Source organism: Aythya ferina (genome assembly GCF_964211825.1).
Source record: "Aythya ferina genome assembly, chromosome: 23".
NCBI lineage: Eukaryota > Metazoa > Chordata > Aves > Anseriformes > Anatidae > Aythya > Aythya ferina.
In genome coordinates, this window is record NC_140321.1 from 4,911,694 (window position 1) to 4,933,410 (window position 21,717).

Sequence of the window (21,717 nt, forward strand, 5' to 3'; positions counted from 1 at the left end):
AGGGCGCGGCCCCTTTAAGAGGCGGTGGCGGCGGCCGCGGGCCGCGCGCTGACGTCACGGCGCTGCCCGGAACTCAGCCGGGTTTCCCGCACGGCCGTTCCCGGCACCCTCCTCTCCCCCCCCCGCTCCTCCCTCCCTTCACCTCCCAGCGCCACCCCAAGGCGGGAGGCGGCGCAGAGCCGGGAACAGCCGCCGCGGGGCAGCCCCCCTCCCCTCCGTGACGTCACCGCGGAGAAGACGGCGCTGATTGGCTCGCCGCCGCCCGTCCCTCGCGGGGCCGCGCGCTGCTATTGGCTGGGAGGGGCGTGACGTTGCCGGGAGGGGGCGGGGCCGGGCGGGCGGCGGCTCCGGTGGCGTCACTCGGGGCCGGGAGCGGAGCCGCGATCGTCGCCGGCACCGGGAGCCGCCGCCACGCCCCGGCCGGGCCCCACGGTGAGTGCGGGGCGGGGGGGGGGCAGCACCGGGGGGGCGGAACCGGGGGTCACCGGGGGTCACCGGGGGTTACTGGGGGTCACCGGGAGGGTACCGGGCTCTGGGGGGGTCACCGGGAGGTCACCAGGGGTTACCGGAGGTCACCGGGGGGTACCGGGACCGCGGCTCCGGTGCCGCTCCCCGGTGCCGGCCCCCTCCGGGGCGAGGTCCCCGCGCTGCCGAGCACCCCCGGGCGCTGTCCCGGTGTTACCGGGGCTCTGCCACCCGCCCGGTGCCGGCTGCCCCCCCCCCTCCCGGTTGTCCCCCGGTTGCCCCATTCCCCGTTATCGCCCTGCGGTGCCCGGGGGTGGTAACGCGGCGCCCCGCTCTGACAGCCCCGTTAGGGGGGGATCCGGTAAGAACGGGGCAGATCCCGGGGGGGGCTCCCCCGTAGGCACCGACCGGGACTTACCGGGACTTACCGGGGCCCCACGGCGTTGCTCGGGTCGGGACAACACCGGGCACAGCGGGACAGCACCGGGGAGCGGCCACCACCCCCGGCTTCATGGTGCCCGGGTTACCGGAGAGGGGGGGTCACCGGGGGGCGGGGGGGTTACCGGAGGGGGAGGGGGGTGGGCACCGGAGGAGGCGACCCCCGGGGCTGTCCCGGTGCCGAGCCGAGGGTCCCGCGGCCGCTCCTTGGGTTTGGGGTAAGAAAACGGCTCCGTGGCCTCGGGGGGGGGGGGCTGCGGCTGTGTCCCCCCCCCCCCAACACCGGGGGTCCTTGGGCGTCCCCCACCGGGGGGCTTCGACCCCAGACCGGGTTTTGTCCCGGTGTCCGGCCCCGTGGGGAGCGGGGACCGGAGCGGGGCGGCCGCCTGCTGCCCCCGGGGCAGCTCCGCACGGCCTCGGCCAGCGCTGCCCATCCCGGGAGGAGGAGGAAGATGAGGAAGAGGAGGAGGAGGAGGAGGAGGAGGAGGAGGAGGAGGAGGTCAGCGTGGAGAACCCGCAGGGAGCAGGAACGGGGAGCGATGGGGGGGGGGGTCCTGGGCCTGTGACCCCCCCCCTCAGAGGCTGGGTTGCCCTGGGTGGGCTCCCGGAAGGGCCCCCCCAGCACCCATGGGTGCTGCTGCCGGTGTCGGAGCACCGGGCCCCGCTCTGCACCCCGAAATCCCCCCGGGGGTCACGGCCCCGAGCGGCTGGGGACGGCTGCGGGGGCCGCGAGCCTGCCCCGAGCCCCCCCTGCCCGCTGCTGCTGCCCCCTTCCCCAAATCCACCCCCTCCCAAAGCCCCCCCGCTGGCGGAGCAGAGCCGAGGAAAATACTCCAAATTTTGACTCCAAATCCTTCCCAAAACCAGCCCTTGGCTGCCCGCTAAAAGCTAATTAACGGCTGCTTCGTTAATTAGTTTTTAGCGTTTATTGTTTTTTTTTTTTAGCTGCTTGGGGTGGGTTTTTCACCCCCCCCCCTCCTCGGCCACCGCTGCTCCTTTGGGACCTGGAGGGGTGGATGGGGCCGGTCGCCGCTGCCCCCCTGTTTTTTGGGGTCTCCTCCCCGCTCACGCTGCCCCCGGGACCCCTGGAAATAACGGGGGGGGGGGTCCCGGGGACGGTCCCAAAGCAAAAATCCTCCCCCGGGGGGGCTTCCCGCTGCCGGGGCCGGGCTGGAGACGGGATCCTGCGGCAGGTTTTGGGCCAAAAAGGTGGTGTTTTTGGTAACGCCGCCCGGCCGGGCAGCGAGGAGGGGTCCTGGAGCCCCTTTTCCTCAGCCGCTGCCCCGTGGGCTGGAGGTGGGTGCTGCCCCAAAGGGGGGGGGGCTCCCTTTTGGGAGGCCATCGGCTGCTCCCCGACGTTCCCAGCCCCTCCGCATCCCCAGACCCTCGGATCAGCCCCCGCCTGCTCGCTGTGACCCCAAACCTCATCCCGAGCCTGTTCCCGGCCCTCTCTTCCCGCAGCAGCACCTGGGGGGGGGTTTGGCTCAGCCTCTGGGGCTGGAAAAACCCAACGCCACCTCCTGCCCCTGCTCCTCGACCCCTCTGAGCGAGGACGGGCTGAGAGCGAGTCCCGGGGGGCTGCCCACGAGCACAGCTCCCGGCCTCGGCTGCTGCTGCCCCAAATCCTCCCCCGTGACCCCAAATCCCCCCCATGGCCCCAAATCCCCCCCGTGGCCGCTTCCCTCGCCCTGCAGGAACTTCCTCCGCTCCCTCGGCCGGGGCCGAGCCGCTCGCCTCTCCCCGCATGCAGCTTCTGTTTCGGCAGGGATCGCCCTGTGCCTGTGCTCCCCCCGCTGCCCCCAAGGGCTCTGCTTTGGGGTTTTGGTCCTGGGTGTTTTGGGGCCGGAATACAGCCCCATGGTGCCAGGTCAGGGCTTCCCCGGGGGATATCTGCTGGAGCAGGAGGCGCCGGGTGCGGGTGGGCTGCGGGTTCCCAGCTGGGCCTGGCTGTGGATTTATTTATTTATTTTTGTTTTATTTCCCACCTGCAGCAGGAGCAGCGCCCCTGGGCCTCGTGCTGTAGTGGCAGTGCTGATCCGACGGGGCTGCGAGCTCCCCGAGCTGCTGCAGGCAGGGAAACGATGAGCCAAGAGCTGCGAAACGGGGGCTTTGCTGCCGTGCCCGGCAAGCAGCTGTGATGCAAAACCCCCAAATCTGCTTTTTTTTTTTGGCTGCGAAGGCCCCGTTAAATAGAGCCGGGTCGTGCCCTGAGCGTGGAGGAGCTCAGCAGGCTGGATTTGCTCCTCTCTCCCCCAGGCTCCTGCCCCCGTCTCCCCTCTCCTGCCTGTTGCTGCACCGAGCCCAGGCGTTGTTCACGTGGGCTTGAGCCTTGAACACAGCCCCGTGGTGCAACGTCCTGCCAGTGCCGCTGCTGCTGCTGCCGGCCAGGAGGTGCAGACACCGGTTTAGCTCCCTGTCAGGTGCCTGCCCTCTCCCCGTGTCTCAGCCCGGGACGATTTTGCCCCTTTTTCTTACAAAAACCACGCACACGTTAAAAAAAAAAAAAATACAATAAATAGGGAAAGGCGGTGCGCAGCCCAAAAAGCTGGCATCGATTTCAGCTGACGGCGATCGGAGCCCCTTGGAGAGGCTGATAATTGAGCCCGGCTCAATTAGCAGCTGCTGTGGGCTGGGAGGAGACGTGGTGGCCCGGAGCTGCGGGTGCGGGCAGCGTCCCTCGTGTCCCTCGTGTCCCTCGTGCTGCCAGAAATGTGCACGAGCGCGCACGGCCACGTGCCCAGAGCTTACAGGGGGTAAGCTAGGGGGGCGCCGCGTTCAGGCTCCACTTATTTCTTTATTTCCTAATAAAAACCCACCCGGCAGCGCCCCCGGGGCTGGCTGCTTTGCCTCCTCCTGTTCCCAGCCCATCCTGGAGCCGGGAGCTTTTCAGGATGGGGCTTCGCTCCCGTGTCCTCCCCGGGCACGACGGCAGCACCGTGGCCACAGCTCCTCTTGTCCCTGGTCCCTTCGGCTGCCTCTCTGCCCCTCGGGGAAGGCTGGCGGTGGCTTCCTGGGCTGCGGCACGGCCCCTCGGCCTCCTGCCAGCTGACGTGTCGCTCGCCGGGCTGGGCTGGTGCGGAAAACCGAGCGGCTTTCCGCGGGGAAGCGCCTTGCCCGGCGGAGAGCTCGGCGCTTCCTGGGGTTCGCTCGGCTTTCCATCGAGCAGCAGCGGGCTGGAGAATTGCTCCTTCCTCGTTTCTGTGGCTTCCCGGCAGTCCCCGCCTTCCGTGCTTACTGTAAGCTCTGCGGGCTCTTTCCCTGCCCCGCCGGAGCAGGCGCAGGACGGCCGGAGGGCGGGTGCCAGGGTCTGGCACCGGGTCCCAGCCCCGCGCCGCTCGCTGCCCACCTCCATGCCCGACACCCTTCCTCTTCCCCCCGGCGAGAAGGTAGGAGAGCTTTGCTGCCTCTCTAGGAGGAAGTTTGGCCGAAGGCAGCGTTTGGGGAAATGGTTTTTGGTTGTTTTGTTGATTTTTTTTTAATTTTTTTTTTTTTGGTGAGGAAACGCAGACAAGGCCCTGGGCCTGCCCGGGTTTGTAGAAGTCCTCCGGGTTTGCACGGCCCCGAAACCGAGTGGGAGAGGCGGGGGCGCAGCTCTGCGCACGGGGCCGGCTGCTCCGACCTCAGCTATTTCGGGTCGATCTCCTTGGCACGGGGTGCAGACGCAGGGGGGGCAGGCCCTGGGCTTCCTCCAGCTCGCCAGCAGCAGCAGGACCTGCGTCGGCTGCTCGTTTTCGGCTGGATTTCACGCCAAGACCTCGGAGCTGGCGCGGTGCTGCTGCGTGCCGAGCAGCCTGGTGCCCTGCTGCGTTTTCCCTGTGGGAACGGGACCCGGCACACAAACACTGCTGGTGTGAGCAGGGCTTCCCCACCCCCCCGCCCCCCAAACACGCATTTTTTTGCGCATTATGCCCTCGCTGGCGCTGTGGTTTGGGTCTGTGGTTCCGCCTCCTCTCGACGCAGGGCCCTGCGCTGGTGACGACAGCGGCGCCTGCACCCGGAGCCGGGGGTGCTCGGTCCCCGGGGCTCGGTGGGGACGAGGAGGGGGGCATCGGGGCTGGACCCCCGGGGCTTGGTGGGGGGAGGAGGAGGTGGGCATCGGGGCTGGCAGCTCCGGCTCCCTGGAGAAGAGAGCCTGGGCTCCCCACGCTGCGATGCCGAACCTCCAACTTCCCCATTCTGCCCCGGTGTGCGACCTGCGCTCCCTGGGTGATGGCCGGGGGCTGTGTGCAGTGCCTGAGCCCCTCCAGGTGCCCGATGCTTTGTGCTGAGCATCGGGTGCTGAGGGCAGGCAGGCAGCCCCCTCCTGCTCGTGTTTGGGGCACCCCAGAGCCCCCTGCCCAGCCCTTTGGGCTCGCGGCGGGTCCCAACCATCTCTTTGAGCTCGGGGCCGTGCCGGGAGGGTTTCCTGCAGGCTGAGGGGGGGCCGTGCTGACCGACCCACCCCCTGCACCCCCCCCAGGTCTCCGGAGCCGGCCAGGATGGCGCAGTGGAACCAGCTGCAGCAGCTCGACACGCGCTACCTGGAGCAGCTCCACCAGCTCTACAGCGACAGCTTCCCCATGGAGCTGCGGCAGTTCCTGGCCCCGTGGATTGAGAGCCAGGACTGGTAAGGCACCGCCGACGGCTCTGACGTGTGGAGGGTGCTTGGGACGCCCGCCTCGGGGGCTGGTGGGTGCCGAGGAGCCCTCGGGGAGCTCTGCCAGCTCCTCTTGGCGTGGCTGGGCTGCTTTTCCTCCCCGAGATGCCCGTGGCATGAAAGGGAGCAGCGGGGTTCTGTGTGCAAGGCATCAGAGCTCAAGCTGGGGGACGTCCGAAGCAGGGCTGTCCCCCCCCAGGGCTGCTTTCCGTCGCCCTTTGGTGTGAATGAGGGATGAAATGGAGCAGCAGCTCCCACATCCCCCTGGGGGGACCGGTGCAGAGCTGGTGCAGATCCGTGCGCGAATCTGGAGCGCCTCCAGCACTCAGGAGCGGTCGCTTGGCTCCACGTGTTGGTGCTGAGCCTGCTCTGGCTGTCGTCCCGGTGTAGTTTAGGGGTGTTAAACCACGGGGGGGACAGCGAGTGCTGCCCTGCTCCTGCCCCTGGGCTCCAGGACTCTCCGTTCTCCCCCCCCCGTGCAGGGCGTACGCCGCCAACAAGGAGTCCCACGCCACGCTGGTGTTCCACAACCTGCTGGGGGAGATCGACCAGCAGTACAGCCGCTTCCTGCAGGAGTCCAACGTCCTGTACCAGCACAACCTGCGGCGCATCAAGCAGTTCCTGCAGGTGAGGCAGAGACCCAGAGACCCCCCCACTTCGTTGATATCCAGCGGCTTCCTGGGCACAGCTCGCAAAGCTCTTCGGGAGCGTGCTGGGACGCTGGGAGCTGCGTTTTGGAGGCTGACCTTGAGGATTTGAACGGTTTACAGAGCAGATACTTGGAGAAGCCGATGGAAATAGCTCGCATCGTGGCTCGCTGCCTCTGGGAAGAGTCCCGGCTCCTGCAGACGGCTGCCACCGCGGCCCAGGTAAGGGGCTCGGGGTGCCCTGGGGCCCCCACCTGCCGCCCACCCCACTTCAGCAGGGGTAGTGCAGAGGGATGGGCGAGCTGCAGGGAAGGGCAGCTGACCCTGAGCTCTCCAGGATGCCTCCTGGCCGCTCTGCCCCTGGCTTTTATTAGTGCAGGGAAGGTTTTCACGCCCACAGAACCCCCTCGCACCAGGTCACGGCCCCTTTCTAACGCCCTCCTTGTCCCCTCCGCAGCAAGGGGGACAGGCGACGCATCCGACAGCAGCCGTGGTGACAGAAAAGCAGCAGATGCTGGAGCAGCACCTGCAGGATGTGAGGAAGAGGGTGCAGGTAAGCGTGCTGCCCGGAGCCGCCTCCTCTCCCCACCCCCAGGACTGAGTGCTTGGAGCAAATTCCTGCCTCTCGCCCTGCAGGATCTGGAGCAGAAGATGAAAGTGGTGGAGAATCTCCAGGATGACTTTGATTTTAACTACAAGACTTTGAAAAGCCAAGGGGGTAATGGCAGCTCGTTAGCATCTGGCAAAGCCAAAATGCGTTCCTGCAAGGAACCTCGCTGGGGGGCACATTCATTCCAGCCCTCTCCAGGCTTGAGGGCATTTTACTCTCTGGGCATTTGCGTGTTAATTGGAGAGAGCTTGGGTTTTGTTCCTGCCCCTGATTTAGCCTCTGGGGGAGCTGAAGCAGAGCTCTGCCCCCCAAGGGAAAATGGTGTTTGGAGGTGGGAGGGCTGCTGGCTGGGCAGGAACGCCAGCCAGGTGCCCGGAGGCAGCGCTGGCAGCAGGAGACGGCTGCTAAAACACCGCCACCTTTCTGAGTGCCTGCTCCTCCGCTGCCAACCGTGGAGTCTTTTTTCTTTGTGTGACCTTCGGGAGGGCAGGAGGAGCGTGCTCGGCTGAAGCTTTGCCTCCTCTCTGCGCAGACATGCAGGATCTGAACGGGAACAACCAGTCGGTGACACGGCAGAAGATGCAGCAGCTGGAACAGATGCTCACCGCGCTGGACCAGATGCGAAGGGTACGGCCTGCCCCTGACCCCCCAGATCCCCCCGGGGCACAGAAATGCTTTTATTGGGGGGCGTGGGGCTGGCGTTGGTGCCTGGAGCAGCCCTGGAAATGCAGCCTTGGGCCACTTCGTTTGTGGGGAGGGTGAAACCTGCAGGTTTTGGAGGATGTCCGAGGGAACTGAAGGTCTGCTTCCCTTTTTGGCAGGGGATAGTGAGCGAGCTGGCTGGCCTGCTGTCGGCCATGGAGTACGTGCAGAAGATGCTGGCAGACGAGGAGCTGGCGGACTGGAAGAGACGGCAGCAAATCGCTTGCATCGGCGGCCCACCAAATATCTGCTTAGACCGGCTGGAGAACTGGTAAGAGAGCTGCCCGGGGCTCGTGGAGGTCCCCAGGGAGGCAGCGGTCGAAAACCCAGCTGGAAATGAGCTCTGCCTCTGCCGGTGTCCTGGCAAAGTGGTCACCGATGCCTGCAGGTCACCGATCCCTGCTCGGTGGTCGTGGTGGTGCTGGACTCGTGAGCCCCAGGCTCGTGGGGTGTAAGGTGTAAGAAGTTCCCAGCCCAGCACTGCCGTTTGTGAGCCCTCGGCTGCTGTGCCCCGCAGAGCTGGGTGCGGGCAGGGTTTTTTTCATGCTGCCCAGCCAAAAATAATGCCCTGAGCTGGGAGCTGCGGGCAGGTTGTGCTCTCTGCTGCTTCGGTACGGTGAGCAGCCTCTCTTGAACAAGCAAAGGAAGAATTGGGGCTCTAGGTTGGGGCCGTGCAGGGCTCTGCAGGCTGGGACCACGCAGGGGTGCAGGGCTCTGCGGGCTGGGGCTGTGCAGGGCTCAGCAGCCGGAGCTAACGCTGGTTCTTCCCGCTCCCCTAGGATAACCTCTCTTGCCGAATCGCAGCTACAGACCCGGCAGCAGATCAAGAAGCTGGAAGAGCTGCAACAGAAAGTGTCCTACAAGGGCGACCCCATCGTCCAGCACCGACCCATGCTGGAGGAGCGCATCGTGGAGCTCTTCAGGAACCTGATGAAAAGGTGCCGGGGGCTGGAGGGGGGGGAACCAGGGGCAGCTCCTCAATTTTGGGCAACGCGTTGAGGGGCGAGCACCGGGTGTGCCGGGAGGGTGCTGAGCTTTGCTGGTGCTTCTTGTCGTCTCCTGCAGCGCGTTCGTGGTGGAGAGGCAGCCCTGCATGCCCATGCATCCCGACCGGCCCCTGGTCATCAAAACCGGCGTGCAGTTCACCACCAAAGTCAGGTTGGTCGCCGGCTGCGTGCCGCAGGAGGGGGACGGGAGCCGTGCAGGGGGGGGAATTTGGGGGCTCTCTTCCAGGGGATGCTGCTGCAGACGCAGCCCCGGGAGGGAAGGGCTCCCCGCAGGCTGGTCCTGCTGGAGCTGGAGCACAGCCTGGCTGATTTTGGGCAGGGAGCGAGGCTGCTGGCCGGGGCTGTGCCGTGTTCCTGGAGGCAGGCAGGGTTCTGGTAAATCCCGCTGCGGGGGTGGCCGGTGGGAGGTGTCAGCACATTGTCCCTGGCCTGATGCCTCTCGTCTGGCCTGCGTCCCTCTGCAGGGAGCCCCTGGAGCTTCTTCTCCACCCCTTTGTGCCCCTCTTTGGCACGAGGCAGCCACGCAGCAGCACAGGTGGTGTTTGCTCGGGGCAAAATCTGCCTGCTCTGGGCAGCCAGCAGCCAGAACAACCCCCCCTTGGGGGGCTTAGGGGAGCAGCAGCCCCTCTTGGGGACGGGTGTCGGGGTGACGTGCCACAGCCCTGGGTGCAGAGGGGTTTGGGGTGCCGGAGGAGCCGGGCAGTGCCGTGTCCTGCCGGGTTCTGGATGTTGCTGCTCACACCCTGCTCGCTCCGCAGGTTGTTGGTGAAGTTCCCCGAGCTGAATTACCAGCTGAAGATCAAAGTCTGCATCGACAAGTGAGTCCCGTGCTCTGCCCCTGGAAGCGCTGGGTAGAGCTTTTGGGGTCGGACGTGTTCCTGCTGCCCCCGGCTCAAGCCCCGTCCCTGCACTTCGGGCCGGCGTGACCCCTGGGGAAGGCGCAGGGTGGCCGTGGGTCCCCGAGATCCACTCCCGGGTTGTGGGGACAGCCTGGGGGGGTCGTGGGACTCGATGCCGTGCCGCCGACCCCCCCACCAGTGTGGGGAGGCCGTGGCCGTGACCGCATCTCTCTCTTCCCTTTCCTAGGGACTCTGGTGATGTCGCAGCACTCCGGGGGTAAGCACGATGGTTTCTCTTTTCTTTTCTTTCTTTCTTACTTCTGCTTTTAACCTCGGCGAACGTCCTCCCGCGCGTTCGCCCCGTGGGGGCCGCCGGCCACGCCGTTTATTTTTTATTTTTTTTTCCTCTTTTGAGGTCGCGGAAGTTTAACATCCTGGGGACGAACACCAAGGTCATGAACATGGAGGAGTCCAACAACGGCAGCCTCTCGGCGGAGTTCAAGCACCTGGTAGGTGCCTCGAGCCCCCGGGGGGGCTCCTCCTGGGGCCGTGCGCCCTCGTGGTGATGCTGCAGCCTCTCCCTTCCCTCTGCAGACCCTGCGGGAGCAGCGATGCGGGAACGGAGGCAGAGCCAACTGCGATGTAAGTTGTTTGGGGGTGTTTTTTTTTTGGGGAGGGTCCTGGCAAGGAGAGCCCTTTGCTGGCTCAGGGCTCAGGGCAGCCGTAGCCATCGCTGCATCTCCTTCCCTGAGGAGTGGTTAGGCACAGAGTTGAGCAGGGATTGCCCCAGGGGGGTGTCTTGGCACCTTTTGGCACGTTGGCAGCTGCCAGCCCAGCCCTGCCCACCCGGACCCCCCTCAGCACCGTGCCTCGGGCTGAGGGCAGGCGTCTCCCGTGGGCTCAGCGTGTCCTCCTCCCCCCCAGGCCTCGCTGATCGTGACCGAGGAGCTGCACCTCATCACCTTCGAGACAGAGGTGTATCACCAGGGGCTGAAGATCGACCTGGAGGTGAGCCCTGGGGTTTAGCCGCCCGGTTCCCCAGTCGCAGAAGGAACAGCTCGGGGCACCCTCAACCCTCTCAGAAATGAAGCCCAGGAGGCAGATCCGCAGCCCGTGGGCTCCCCGGAGCTGTGCCCCCTTCTGCTGGATGTCTCTGGGCTGGGGGAGCTGGCTGGGATGGAGCACGGAGCTCAAGTTGTGGCTCGGTGAGACGTCCCAGCCCCGTGGCCGTGTCTCCTCTCTGCAGACCCACTCGCTGCCCGTGGTGGTCATCTCCAACATCTGCCAGATGCCCAACGCCTGGGCGTCCATCCTGTGGTACAACATGCTGACCAACAACCCCAAGGTAGGGCTCAGCCCCCCCCCGGGGGGAGGCTGCCAGAGGAGCAGGGCTCGCTTCAGGCTGCAGCATCCTGCCCGGCAGGCAGAAAAAATGCAGAAAAAATGGCTCAGCCCCATCAGCGGGGCTGGCTCGGGACCTGGCCCTGCTCCTGCCCCCTCGTCCTGCTCAGGGGCTGCGTTTTTCCTCCCGCAGAACGTCAACTTCTTCACCAAGCCCCCCATCGGGACGTGGGACCAGGTGGCGGAGGTGCTGAGCTGGCAGTTCTCCTCCACCACCAAGCGAGGCCTCAGCATCGAGCAGCTGACGACGCTGGCAGAAAAACTGCTCGGTAACCCCTCCTGCCTGCTCCCTGCCTGTAAAAAAAAAAAAACAAAAAAAAACAAAACAAACAAACAAACAAAAAAAAAACAAACAAAAAAATGCAGTGCAGTAGCAAGATTTGGGTGGCTGGGAAGGAAGCTGTCGCTTTTAGCTGCTTGGTATCCCCCCCGAAACGCCGTAAAGCTTTTGGTTGCCGTCTGGAGGTGGTAATTTGGGGAGTGGCACCCAAAAATTGATGCTCCTCTTCTCTGCCAGGGCCAGGTGTGAATTACTCGGGCTGTCAGATCACCTGGGCCAAGTTCTGCAAGGTGCGATTCCCTCTTCCCCCCCCCCAACCCCCGTGCTTGGCCGCTCTCCCCCCCCGAGCTGTCCTCCCAGCCTCTCCGCTCTCTTCCCCCAGGAGAACATGGCTGGCAAAGGCTTCTCGTTTTGGGTCTGGCTGGACAACATCATCGACTTGGTGAAGAAATACATCCTGGCGCTGTGGAACGAGGGGTGAGCCTCCGCCAGCATCAATCCGCTCGCCTTCAGCTGGGGACCCCCGAGTCCTGTCCGAATTGAGGGGGGGGTTGAGGGGCAGGCTGCTTTTCCTGGGCTGCATTTTCTGCCCGAGCCCTGTCGGCTGCTTCAGGGCAAAAATCCCCAAACCATCCCCTAAACGTCAGTGGCTCTGCTGGGGGCTGCTGCCTGTGCAGGGAACCGGCAGGGTTCGAGCCCTGGGGCTGCTTCCCCGGTGCCCTGAACCCCCCCCACGTTGCTCCCTGCCCCCAGGTACATCATGGGCTTCATCAGCAAGGAGCGGGAGCGAGCCATCCTCAGCACCAAGCCCCCGGGCACCTTCCTGCTGCGGTTCAGCGAGAGCAGCAAGGAGGGCGGCATCACCTTCACCTGGGTGGAGAAGGACATCAGCGGTACGTCGCCCCTCCAAATGGGGCTCGGGACCCCCTGATGAGACCTTTTCCCTTCTCCTCGTCCTGCTAGGCCTTTTCCTTGGTTAATTATTTGAGCCTGGGTGGCTTTTTTTTGGCTGGTTTTTGCCTCCTGGGTGCCCCTGTGGTTTCCCGTGGTGCTGAAACCACCCCGTGGGTCTGTCCTGCCCCTGCCGGGTGCCTCCCCAGGCTGCTCCGTCCCATCCCTGGGGTGTTCGGGGAAAATCCCTGCCTTCTCCCGAGGTGTCCTGCCCCGTGTCTGAAGCCTCCTTGTACAGGGAAAACCCAGATCCAGTCCGTGGAGCCTTACACCAAGCAGCAGCTGAACAGCATGTCGTTCGCCGAGATCATCATGGGCTACAAGATCATGGACGCCACCAACATCCTGGTGTCCCCCCTGGTGTACCTGTACCCCGACATCCCCAAGGAGGAGGCTTTTGGGAAGTACTGCCGCTCCGAGAGCCAGGAGCACTCGGAAGCCACCGACTCAGGTAGTCGTTGACTTTCTGCGGCCCGGCGTGGTGCCCGCCTGCTTTTTGGGACGGGTCGCGGGGTGGCTGCAGGGACGGCACCGTGGTGGAGGAGCCCGCTCCAGCAGGGAGATGCTGTGGTGGTTTGGGGAGGGTCTGGGGGCCCTGCGGGGTCTGGGGAGGGTCTGGGGGCCCTGCGGGGTCTGGGGAGGGTCTGGGGGTCCTGTGGGGTCTGGGGAGGGTCCGGGACTGAGCAGGGGTTGTCCCCAGGGCTGTGCCCCTCTTGGGGACAGGAGCTGTTCCTCCAGCAGCTGGTGACGAGGCCGCTCTCTCCCCTGCAGGTGCTGCTCCCTATCTAAAGACCAAGTTCATCTGTGTCACCCCGTAAGTGTTCCCGGGGGTGTCTCTAAACGCATTTGTGTGCTGGGCTGGGGGGGGGGTTCATTCTCACAGCTGCTTTCCCCGGGTGCCTTGGGGCTCCCTGCCCGGGAAGGGGGAGAGGCAGCGGTGCTGAGCCAGGCTCCTGGAGCCCGTTCTCCCCCTCCGGGGGCCCCTTTCCTCCCTGAGAGCTCCCAGCACTGCCCTGCGCCCTGGGGCCCTCCGGGGGAGGGCAGGGGGGTGTCGGAGAGCTCCGGCCATGCCCTGACTCGGGTGGTTTCTTTGCTTTCCCCTCCTTCTGCCAGCACCTCCTTCAGCAACACCATCGACCTGCCCATGTCCCCGCGCACCCTGGACTCGCTCATGCAGTTCGGTAACAGCAGCGAGGGAGCCGAGGCCAACGCGGGCGGCCAGTTCGGTGAGCCTGAGGGGGCACACAGCACCCTGGGGGGGGCAACCTGGTGGTGGCTGGAGCCTCGAGGGATCAGGATGTGCCCCCCATAACCCACCCCCCTTTCCCCTTGCTTCCCCCAGAGTCGCTGACCTTCGACATGGAGCTGACCCCGGAGTGCGCTTCTTCACCGATGTGACGCGCTGCCCCGTGCTCGTGGGACCCCCCCCGGCTCGGGCTGCCCCCACCGTCCCCCAGTCTCACCCCGTTAGGTCTCGTCCTCTCTGGGCCTGTTCTCGGGAGGAGCTGGGGGCTGTGATCCCTGCCACCGACTCCTCCTGTGACCCACCCGAACCCCCACCTCTCGGCGGTGGTGCTGGTTGTCTCTCTGGTGGGAGGGGGGGGGGACGAGGAGGGGGGGTCAAACCTTTTTCTATTTCCTTCCGTAATGTTTTTTTTTTTTTTTTTAACCTTGTTTTGCTCATTCAAGTGCCTCTTAGCCTCCGATCGCAGCCTCGGTTCTTACAAACGCTTCCGCAGCCCCTGCCCTTGAACGCTGCTCTCCAACCGCCCGCGGCCATCGCACGAGCCTGGATTTCTCCTCTGGGGGGCCGAGAGGGCACCAACCAGCCCAAACCTCCTCCAGGGGGGTCAGCGGTTTCCAACAGGTCCCCCGAAAGCCCCCCAGGAGCTGGCAGAGGGGGCTCACCTCTGCGCCTCCCTCTGCCCCCCTGCTCGTGGCCGCCAGCACCCGCGAGCGGCTCCGCGCTGAGCCCAGTTTTCCATCCCCGTCCTCGGGGGCTCTGCTGGGAGCAGGGAGCTTCGGTAGCTCCCCGTGCTTGCTGCTGCCCTCCTGCTGCGGGCAGAAAGATGCTGTGAGACGCAGCAGCCCCGGGCACGGCTGTTTTCCCTGCTGGGCAGAGCCCCCTGGGGTAGGGGGGCGAAGCGTCCCGGCACCGGTGCGTGCCCCTGAGTGCGCAGCGGTTGCATCTCGGGTCCCTTTTGGGACCGGGGCTGGGTGGCCGGGCTCGGCCCTTTCCCCTCTAAAACTGCTCGTGGTGGCTGGGGCAGGGGGCTTGCAGCTCCTCGGGGGCTTTGTGAGGTGCTCGGGCTGGGGTCGGCTGTGGCTGTGGGGCTAGGAGGGGGCGAGGGTGGAAGGGAGCGGGGTGGATGAAGGGGGGGGGTTGGAGAAGCTGCTCCGTGCCCCCCCAACCCGGGGCAGCCCTCCTGCCCTTCCCACCCAGGCTTTTTGTTTCAGCCCCTTGCCTGGGGGGCAAGGAAAGAGGGGGGAGAAGCAGATTGAGAGCTGCTGACCCCCCCCAGAGAGCAGCTGGGAGCCCCTTGCGGTACCGGGGGCTGTGGGGTGGCACAGGGGGGGTGCGTGCACTTTGGGGCAGAGCGGTGGGACCCAGAGGTGCTGGTACCAGCAGAGATGTCTTACTGGGGGCAGCACGAGGGGGTGTGCAGGTCTTGGTTCTGTAGGGGGAGAGATGCCCACCTGGCGGTACCCATGGCCACGCTGTGGGGCTGGGGGGGCTCTGGTGGCTTTGGGGCACGGCTCCAGCTTTTCTACCCCATTCTGCTGGGGCTGCGCTGGTCAGGATCAGGCAGGGAGCCAGACAGCAGCGTCGTGGGCAGGGCAGGATCCGTACTGCACCCTGGGAAAGGGGAAAGAGGGCTGCGGGGTCGGTCGTGGCCACCCTTGGGGCCAGGACGGGGGCCCTTTGGAGTCGGTGGGTGCTCAGAGGGGACGCGGGGGATGCCGGTCGCTTGTCCCCGTTGCTGGCGCAGTCACCGCAGCCCCGGGCAACTTTCAATACTGTAAAAAATTTTATTTTTTTGTATATTGTATTGCTGTATCTACAGGCTTGAACTTTCTCCAAAATAAAAGGCTCTGAAGCGACCTCCTCTCCCGTGCAGCTGGGAACCCGCGGGCCTTGGGGCGCTTCCCAGGGTGGGCGCAGCGCTGGCGGGGAGGCTGCGGGTGGAGGGATGAGGTTGTGGGGCCCCCCCCCTGCCCCTTTTTGCAGGGTTTTTAGCCCAAGGTGGCTGCATTGGGGCCCTGCAGGGCTGCAGCGTGGGCCTGCCCTGCCCTCTCGTGGGGAGGTGCCGGAGCCTGCAGCGAGCGCTCCTGCGCCGGGGAGCTGCAGCCCTCAGGGGGGGAATTTATGGGGCCAGGGCTTTGTAGGACTGGGCTGAGCCCCCCCAGTCTCCTGTAGGGCTTTACCCCAAAGCTGCTGCATCTCCGTCCATGTCCCCTGCAGAGCAGGAGGGTGGAGGCAGCAGCGGGATGGATGTGGGGCCGAGAGGGAGAGATTAGTGCTCCGTCGGGGCAGGATTAGCAGGGGATTTTCATGCAGGTCACGCTCAAATCCCCCGATCCCCTCTGCCCTGTGCTCCCTTGAGGTGCTGGAGGGGCCCTGGAGCTGCCAGCCCCCCGCAGCATCCTGCTCCAAACTTGGGGGCAGACATGAACCCCACCGTGCGCCTCTGGGGACCCCCTTGTCCCTTCGTGTCACCGCGCAGCCCCCTGCTTTGGGGTCCCAGAGCCCGTTCCTGGCACCCGATGCAGCCCAGCTGGCCCATATGGGATTGCACCACCCAGCCCCTCTGTTCCCAGCTGCCAGATGGGGCGGAAAACCCCAGAAGAGGGAATTTTCTCCCTGATATGCAAACCCCGGGCTCGCCCCAACCGTTGGGGGGTCAGGAACGCGGCGTCCCCTCCCACCGCGCAGCAGATAAGAGCTCCCTTATCTCCGTGTGCCCACACGCCCCGCTGCATCCCTGCCTCAACCTGCTCTGCCATGGGGCTGGACCCCAAGAGAGACGCAGGACGGGGCCGTGGCAGCACAGAGCCACCGTGAAATGTGAGATTTGGGGTCTGGCAGGGCTTGCTGCAACCCCAGGGCTTGGGTTTTGGGGAGCACCCGGCAAACCTCAGCTTGGAGGGGGCTCTTTTCACCTTAGGGTCAGCCTGCTCCCCGAAACCACCCCGGGGGTTTGGGCGGGGATAGGCTCTGTCCCCTGGGAGCGTTGGGGCGGGCTGTAGGGTGTGGGGTTGTTTGTGGCTCCGAATTGAGGTCACTGGAGCGGCTTTGCTCCCCTCCGGCCCCTGGCCACGCAGCGGGGTGGGAACGAGGATGGCGTCTGGGTCGAACGAGGGATTAGGGGTTTCCAAATGCGGATAAGCTGCTTGGGCTGCAGACGCTCGCGTGACAGGGACAGGGGTGGCCCCGTGGGGACGGGCGGCCACCTGCCAGGGCAGCCCTGCAGCAAGCGGCCGTGGGCACAGCGGGGCCGGCAGCTCCCACGGGGTCCCGGCTGGAGCCGAGCCTCCGCCGTGCTCCAGGAGGTCCCTGTCGTGCTGGGGGGTGGGGACCGGGATTTGGGGTGCTCTTGCAGTGCCATCACTGCCTGTCCCCGTGCTCTTGGCCATCCCCAGGCTGTTTTTTACAAGCTCAAACTTGCGGGTAGCACCGCGTGGTGGAGACATCGGGGCGATAGGGCTGTTTTTAGGGGGACGCTGCATCCCCTCCCTGCACCCCAAAGGGTTTCTGTGCCCACCCCGTACTGGGCTGGAGGAGGCTGGGGGCTGTTTTGGGGTGCCAGCGCCGGCCCTGCCGTGCCCTCTGCAGCACTGCCCGGGGGTGCCCAGCTCCTGCATGAGCCCGGAGCGAGCAGAAGGGCACGTGCAGGGCCTCTGGGCCGTGCGCCTCCGCTCCCTGACTGCTGTTGCAATGACCCCGGCGGCTCCAATGAGGCAGGAAAACCACAAGCCTGCCCCTCGCCCAGCCCGGCCCCGGGGCACCTGCCCCAGCAGGGTTCCTGCTCCTCCGGCCGATGGAGCCGGCCTCCTAGAGGACCCCGTCCCCGTACCCCTGGGGTGCCGTTGGGGTTTCCAAAATGCTTCAGGTTCGGATTGCAAAGCCCGGGGCACCTCCAGCGGGCTGAGGAGCAGCTGGAGGTTGAGGAGCAGCTCCCCTGGGCACCTTGCTCCTCCCTGGCATGGGTCGCCGTGTGCCCAAGGGACACAGGGACACTTGCCCCTGGCTCTGTGCACAGCTCAGTGCTCGGCCCCAGCTCCCCCCATCCTCCTGTGCCCCCCTCGCCAAAGCTTGCGCTGCCTGTGCCCGTCCCGGAGCCTGCAGCCCTGCCGAGCTCGGCGAGGTTTCTGCATGAGCAAAACGCTCCGTACCTGCTGCCCTGCGAAGGGGGAGAGGCTCTGCCGTCTCCTCCATCCTTTTTCTCTGTCGCCCATCGAGGGGAAACCTGGAGTGGGCAGGGGGCCGCCCGTCCGAGCTCCCTCCTCGCCGCCAGCTCGAGGCACAAGGGCGGCTTTGTGCTGAGCTGCCGAGCACGAGCCCCGGCTGCCCGAGCCAAGCGCCATCCCTGCCTCCTCAGCCTCCTAAAGCAACAGGCAAACATTGCATCACGCTCAAACTTTAATACGCAGCAGAGCAGAGCCAAGCAAGGTCTCGTCGGCGGCGGCGCCCGCTGCCAGCTGTGACAGAGGTCAGAGCCGGGCGCAGCGCGGTCCCCGAGTGCCACCGCATGTGGCCGTCCCTCTGCGCGCCCGTCCGTGGGGTGAGGGGGCTGTGAGCTGCTCCCTGAGCATGGGGGACCCCTGAGCTGCTCCTAGAGCTTCGCCCACCCTGGGCTCTCACCGTGCCCCCCTCCAGTGCAGGTGCCGGTCCCGTGGGCTGTGCCCCCATCCCCATCCCGCTGCGCCACGAGGGTGAGCGGGACCTCGGCTTGTCCCCGCGCTGCTCCTTCCAGATTCAGCCACTGCAGGGGCAGCGCTGGGTCCCCAGGGAGGGGGGAGGACGGGGACTCGGGGCTGCTCTTGCTTTCGGGTTCCTGCTTTTTGCTGCTTTTCTTGCTTCCGCCTTGGCCCCGGTTCCCGTTCCTGCAGCCTGGCCTGAGCGCAACCATGCTCAGCCCGGGTGCATCCCGCACTGGGTGCACCCCACACCGGGTGCACCCCACACCGGGCACCCCCAGCTCCACGAGGCCTCGCCGTGGGCTGGGTTGGCGGTGCTGAACCGGGCTGACCCGTGGCGGTGGCGTGTTTACGGCAGGAGCCGGCCGAGCCGGAGCCGTTTCTGTGGCAACCTGGGGAGCGCGGGGATGCGCGGCGGCACCGGGGCGAGGTGGGGGCCGAGCGCTCCCGCTGAGCCCCCGCTCCCGACACCCCCAGCCAGATGCTCCTGCCCTCGGTGCCGGCTGGGCCGGGGGTGCTGAACGGGACCCCTGAGTGCAGCAGCATTTATGGGGCTGGTGGAGGGCTCCTGGTGGCGTTGCGGCCCCCGTGCTGCCTGTTGTTTCTCTGTGTTTTTCTGTGAGCAGAAAGCTGGCTGTTTGTTGTTTGGTTTTGTTTTGTTTTGTTTTTTTTCCCCAGCTGGATGAACGATGTGAGGGAACAAAGAGCTCCTGCCCGGGCTTCAACGCTTCCTGGCTGCTGAGCCCAGGAGTTCGCTAGGGTTGCTTTCAGCCATATCTGGGAGGATGAAAGCAGAGGTTTCCTGTGGAAATTCCCCCTCGGGCCAAATGCCCTTCCAGGTATTCCATTGCAGCAGCTCCTCCGAGGCACCCCAGGGCCCAGCCTGCGGCGCTGCACCAGGCGGTGCCCCCCGCTCTCCTCCCCGCACGGCAGCTCCGTGCTCCCAGCTCCATCCCCTGCTCTCCACCAGCAGCTCATGGCCTCCATCCTCTGTCCACCCGCAGGGTTTTGCCTCCAAGCAGATCTTCCTGCATGTCTCCCGGCCGTGGTGGCTGGCAGGATGTGGCTCCTGGAGAGGCCACAGCAGAAATAAACCCAGGCGGCTCCCAGCACCGACCCCGCGGCGTCAGGCTCTGGTCCCTGGGGACGGCCATGCCCTGGGCCACCAGGCTGCGCCTAGCGGCTACCCCATCTTTGGCAGCACTGAGTGTACCCCCCCGCTCCCCAGAGGGTGATTTATGGCCCAATTTAGTTAAATCTGGAGGCCTGAGAGCTGTTCTGTGCCCGGGACATGCTGTCCTCCGGCATCTTCCTCCTGCACAGCCGGGGTTGGAGCAGCAAAGAGTCCAAGCCAGCAGGGTGAAGCCAGCAGCAGCTCCTGGTGCCCTCGCTGCCCCATTCGGGTTCATCCCCATCCTCCGTGCCCTGCTGAGCCCATTCCCTGTCCCTCCCCAGGGCCGTGGACGTGCCCGGCTCCCCCGTGCTCCGCGGCGGGGAAATCGCTGCTGAGAGCGGCTGGCACGGGCTGGGTGGGAAGAACCTCAAAGAATGACTAAGTCGGCGCTGCAGGAAATGGCCCCTTCCCAAGTGTGTGTGTGCGTGAGGAGGCCCGAAAAAAATGAGAGCAACCCGCAGGCTTCGCCCGCCAGAGTGGCCCCCGGCGCTGCAGCGGGGTCAGGCAGACCCCGAGCGCAGCATGCAGAGAGCTTTGGGGTCCGTTGTGAGCAGGGTGGGTGCACGGGGAGAAACGGCGAGGAGGGGGCTGCTGGCAATCGGTGGCACCGGGTCCCCGGGTCCTGTTGCTTGGTGCAGGGGGCTGGGAGGAATCAGCTGTGACTCAGGGCTGGGGCATGGGGACAGGACCAAGAGGTTCCAGTGCCGGGAAACCCACACGGGGTGGGAAATGCTTGGGGCTCGTGGGGCACCGCAGGGTTCAGCCCCACTGCGGGGTCCTGCCTGCAGGTGGGTGCAGCCAGGGCAGCAGCACCCAAAGCAGCAGCACCCAAAGCAGCAGCACCCGAAGCAGCAGCACCCAGAGCAGCAGCACCCGGGCGCTGTGCCGGCGGCAGCGGGACCCCACAGTGCCAGCGCAGCCTCCCCGCGGCTGCGTCTTCGCCGAGCATTTTAAACCAAGGATGTTGGAGTGGGAAAGCATGAAGCTGTGACTAATTTGGGGATTCATCTGTTTTTCGTTACCCAGGCTGGATTATCACAGTGTATTTTTCTGGACTTGTCTATCTGGGACCGGGTGGGAGCCCAGGCGGAGGCGAGGCCGCGCTTCTGGGCGAATCCTCCTGATGAGCACCAGGGTGCTGAGCAGGGGCTCAGCCTGCAGCTGCCCCGTTTGATGGGCTTTGTGCTTCAGAACATGAAGCCCTGTGCCGTGCACATCCCACGAGTGGCACCGAGGGCTGCAGAGGAGCCTCGCTTACAAGATGTGCTGGGAGGGCTTTTGGGGAAGAGAGGGAAGGGCAGCAGCCGGCCCCCTTGGGACCTCTCCAGCAGCTGCCTAAATAAATGCTTCCAGTCCTGAAAAATAATTAAGACCCTCGAGATGCCACTTAGAGGAGAAGGCCGCTGCGCTTGTGCTCCTCACGCTCATGCTCCAAACAGAGGAGGCAGGAGAGGCAATTTTCTAGGAAATCAATTACGAAGCCCCGTGCTCCCTCTCTCCCCTCAATGCGCAGCATCACCCGGCATCCTGTTGAGCTCATCTGAGATGACAAAGCGCTCGGCCACAGCTCAGCCTGGACACCGTTTACCTTCCAGATGCTTTTTGAGGCTTCCCGAGGGCCGTTGTGAGAGGAGCCGGGTGTTTTGCTGCATGGGGTGGGCTGGATATGACCCCTCCAGCCCTCTCCGAGGTGCCGCTGTGCCGCTGCACCATTGGGGATGCCGAAGCTTGACCCCAGTGCTACCTCTCTCGTCCACGGGGTCTCCCTGCTTGGCTTCCAGCCCTAAATGGCAGAGGTGGGAGCCGAGGGCTGGCCTCACACCCCAGGAGCTTCCCCTGCTGTTTGCAGGATTCGTCCTGCCAGGATGGATCCTGGAGAGCCTCCCCCAGCGCAGCTGCAGGGCCAGGCTGGGGCCGCCCTCTCGCAATGCGCGGTGTGCCCGGTCCTGTCCTCCCTCCAGAAAGGAAAATTTCCCTCCTGGAACTTTTTCGCCAGCCAGCTCAGAGTTTTCCCTGGGATTTGCTTTCATGTGATTTGATTCCATTGCCCTTTCAGGATAGAGGAACTCCGCTTTCATTCCCATCATTAATTTCTTCCTTTTTTTTTTTTCCCTACTAAAAAGGGGTGGAAGAAGTCAGAGGAGAGCGAACACACAAAGGTTTGTGTTCATCTCCCGGCCTTTCCATGTGCCTCGTGCCCTTCCTGAGCACCAGGAGCCGCTGCCCCAGGGCCCGTCCCTCGCTGGTGGTGCCGGCGACCTTGATTTTCTCGGCCAGAGCAGCCAGTGCCTGGCTGACTGCGCTGGGAGGTTTCATAGGCCGGGGATTGTGAAAGCCGTTTGGCCGTGTGATGCAACTCGTGGAGTGGGAGCTTTCCTAGTAAAGGCAGAGAGGGCAGGGAGAGCAAGCCTTCTGATTTCTTCTCTTTTCCTTTGTCTTAGTGGAAAAAAAAGTCTATCTGTGGCTCACCGGGCTCCCGGCTCACCTCCCCACGATGTCTGGATCACAGTGGGAGTGCTGGGGAAGGCGGCCAGGGCTGGCTGGCAGCAGCTCAGCAGCGATGTGTCAGCCCCGGGTGCAGGAGGTGCTTCCCCAGCGTACCCAGAGTACCATTGCAGGGGAAAATGAGCTGCAAAGCAACATTTTGC

At 65.2% G+C, this 21,717-nt stretch overlaps 2 protein-coding genes across 3 annotated transcripts; both read left to right on the forward strand.

Moving 5' to 3' along the window:
• Positions 1-296: 296 nt before the first annotated feature.
• Positions 297-15,078, forward strand: STAT3 (signal transducer and activator of transcription 3). Of its 2 annotated transcripts, none has more exons than XM_084496276.1 (24): positions 297-432; positions 5,363-5,509; positions 6,022-6,166; positions 6,310-6,408; positions 6,644-6,739; positions 6,823-6,904; positions 7,329-7,423; positions 7,618-7,769; positions 8,278-8,436; positions 8,564-8,656; positions 9,264-9,323; positions 9,592-9,621; positions 9,760-9,853; positions 9,939-9,986; positions 10,269-10,352; positions 10,591-10,689; positions 10,879-11,014; positions 11,263-11,315; positions 11,408-11,502; positions 11,779-11,918; positions 12,215-12,430; positions 12,748-12,790; positions 13,090-13,202; positions 13,319-15,078. In XM_084496276.1, the coding sequence occupies exons 2-24, from the start codon at positions 5,382-5,384 to the stop codon at positions 13,372-13,374; spliced, it is 2,316 nt and encodes a 771-aa protein (XP_084352402.1). In that variant the 5' UTR covers positions 297-432; positions 5,363-5,381; the 3' UTR covers positions 13,375-15,078. The 2 variants fall into 2 exon arrangements, with proteins under 2 accessions (XP_084352402.1, XP_084352403.1); XM_084496277.1 differs by having other exon boundaries at positions 12,215-12,427.
• Positions 15,079-15,308: 230 nt separating this feature from the next.
• Positions 15,309-21,459, forward strand: LOC311422832 (uncharacterized protein). Its single transcript, XM_084496297.1, has 2 exons — positions 15,309-18,734; positions 21,193-21,459. The coding sequence occupies exon 1, from the start codon at positions 16,354-16,356 to the stop codon at positions 17,680-17,682; it is 1,329 nt and encodes a 442-aa protein (XP_084352423.1). The 5' UTR covers positions 15,309-16,353; the 3' UTR covers positions 17,683-18,734; positions 21,193-21,459.
• Positions 21,460-21,717: the final 258 nt, after the last annotated feature.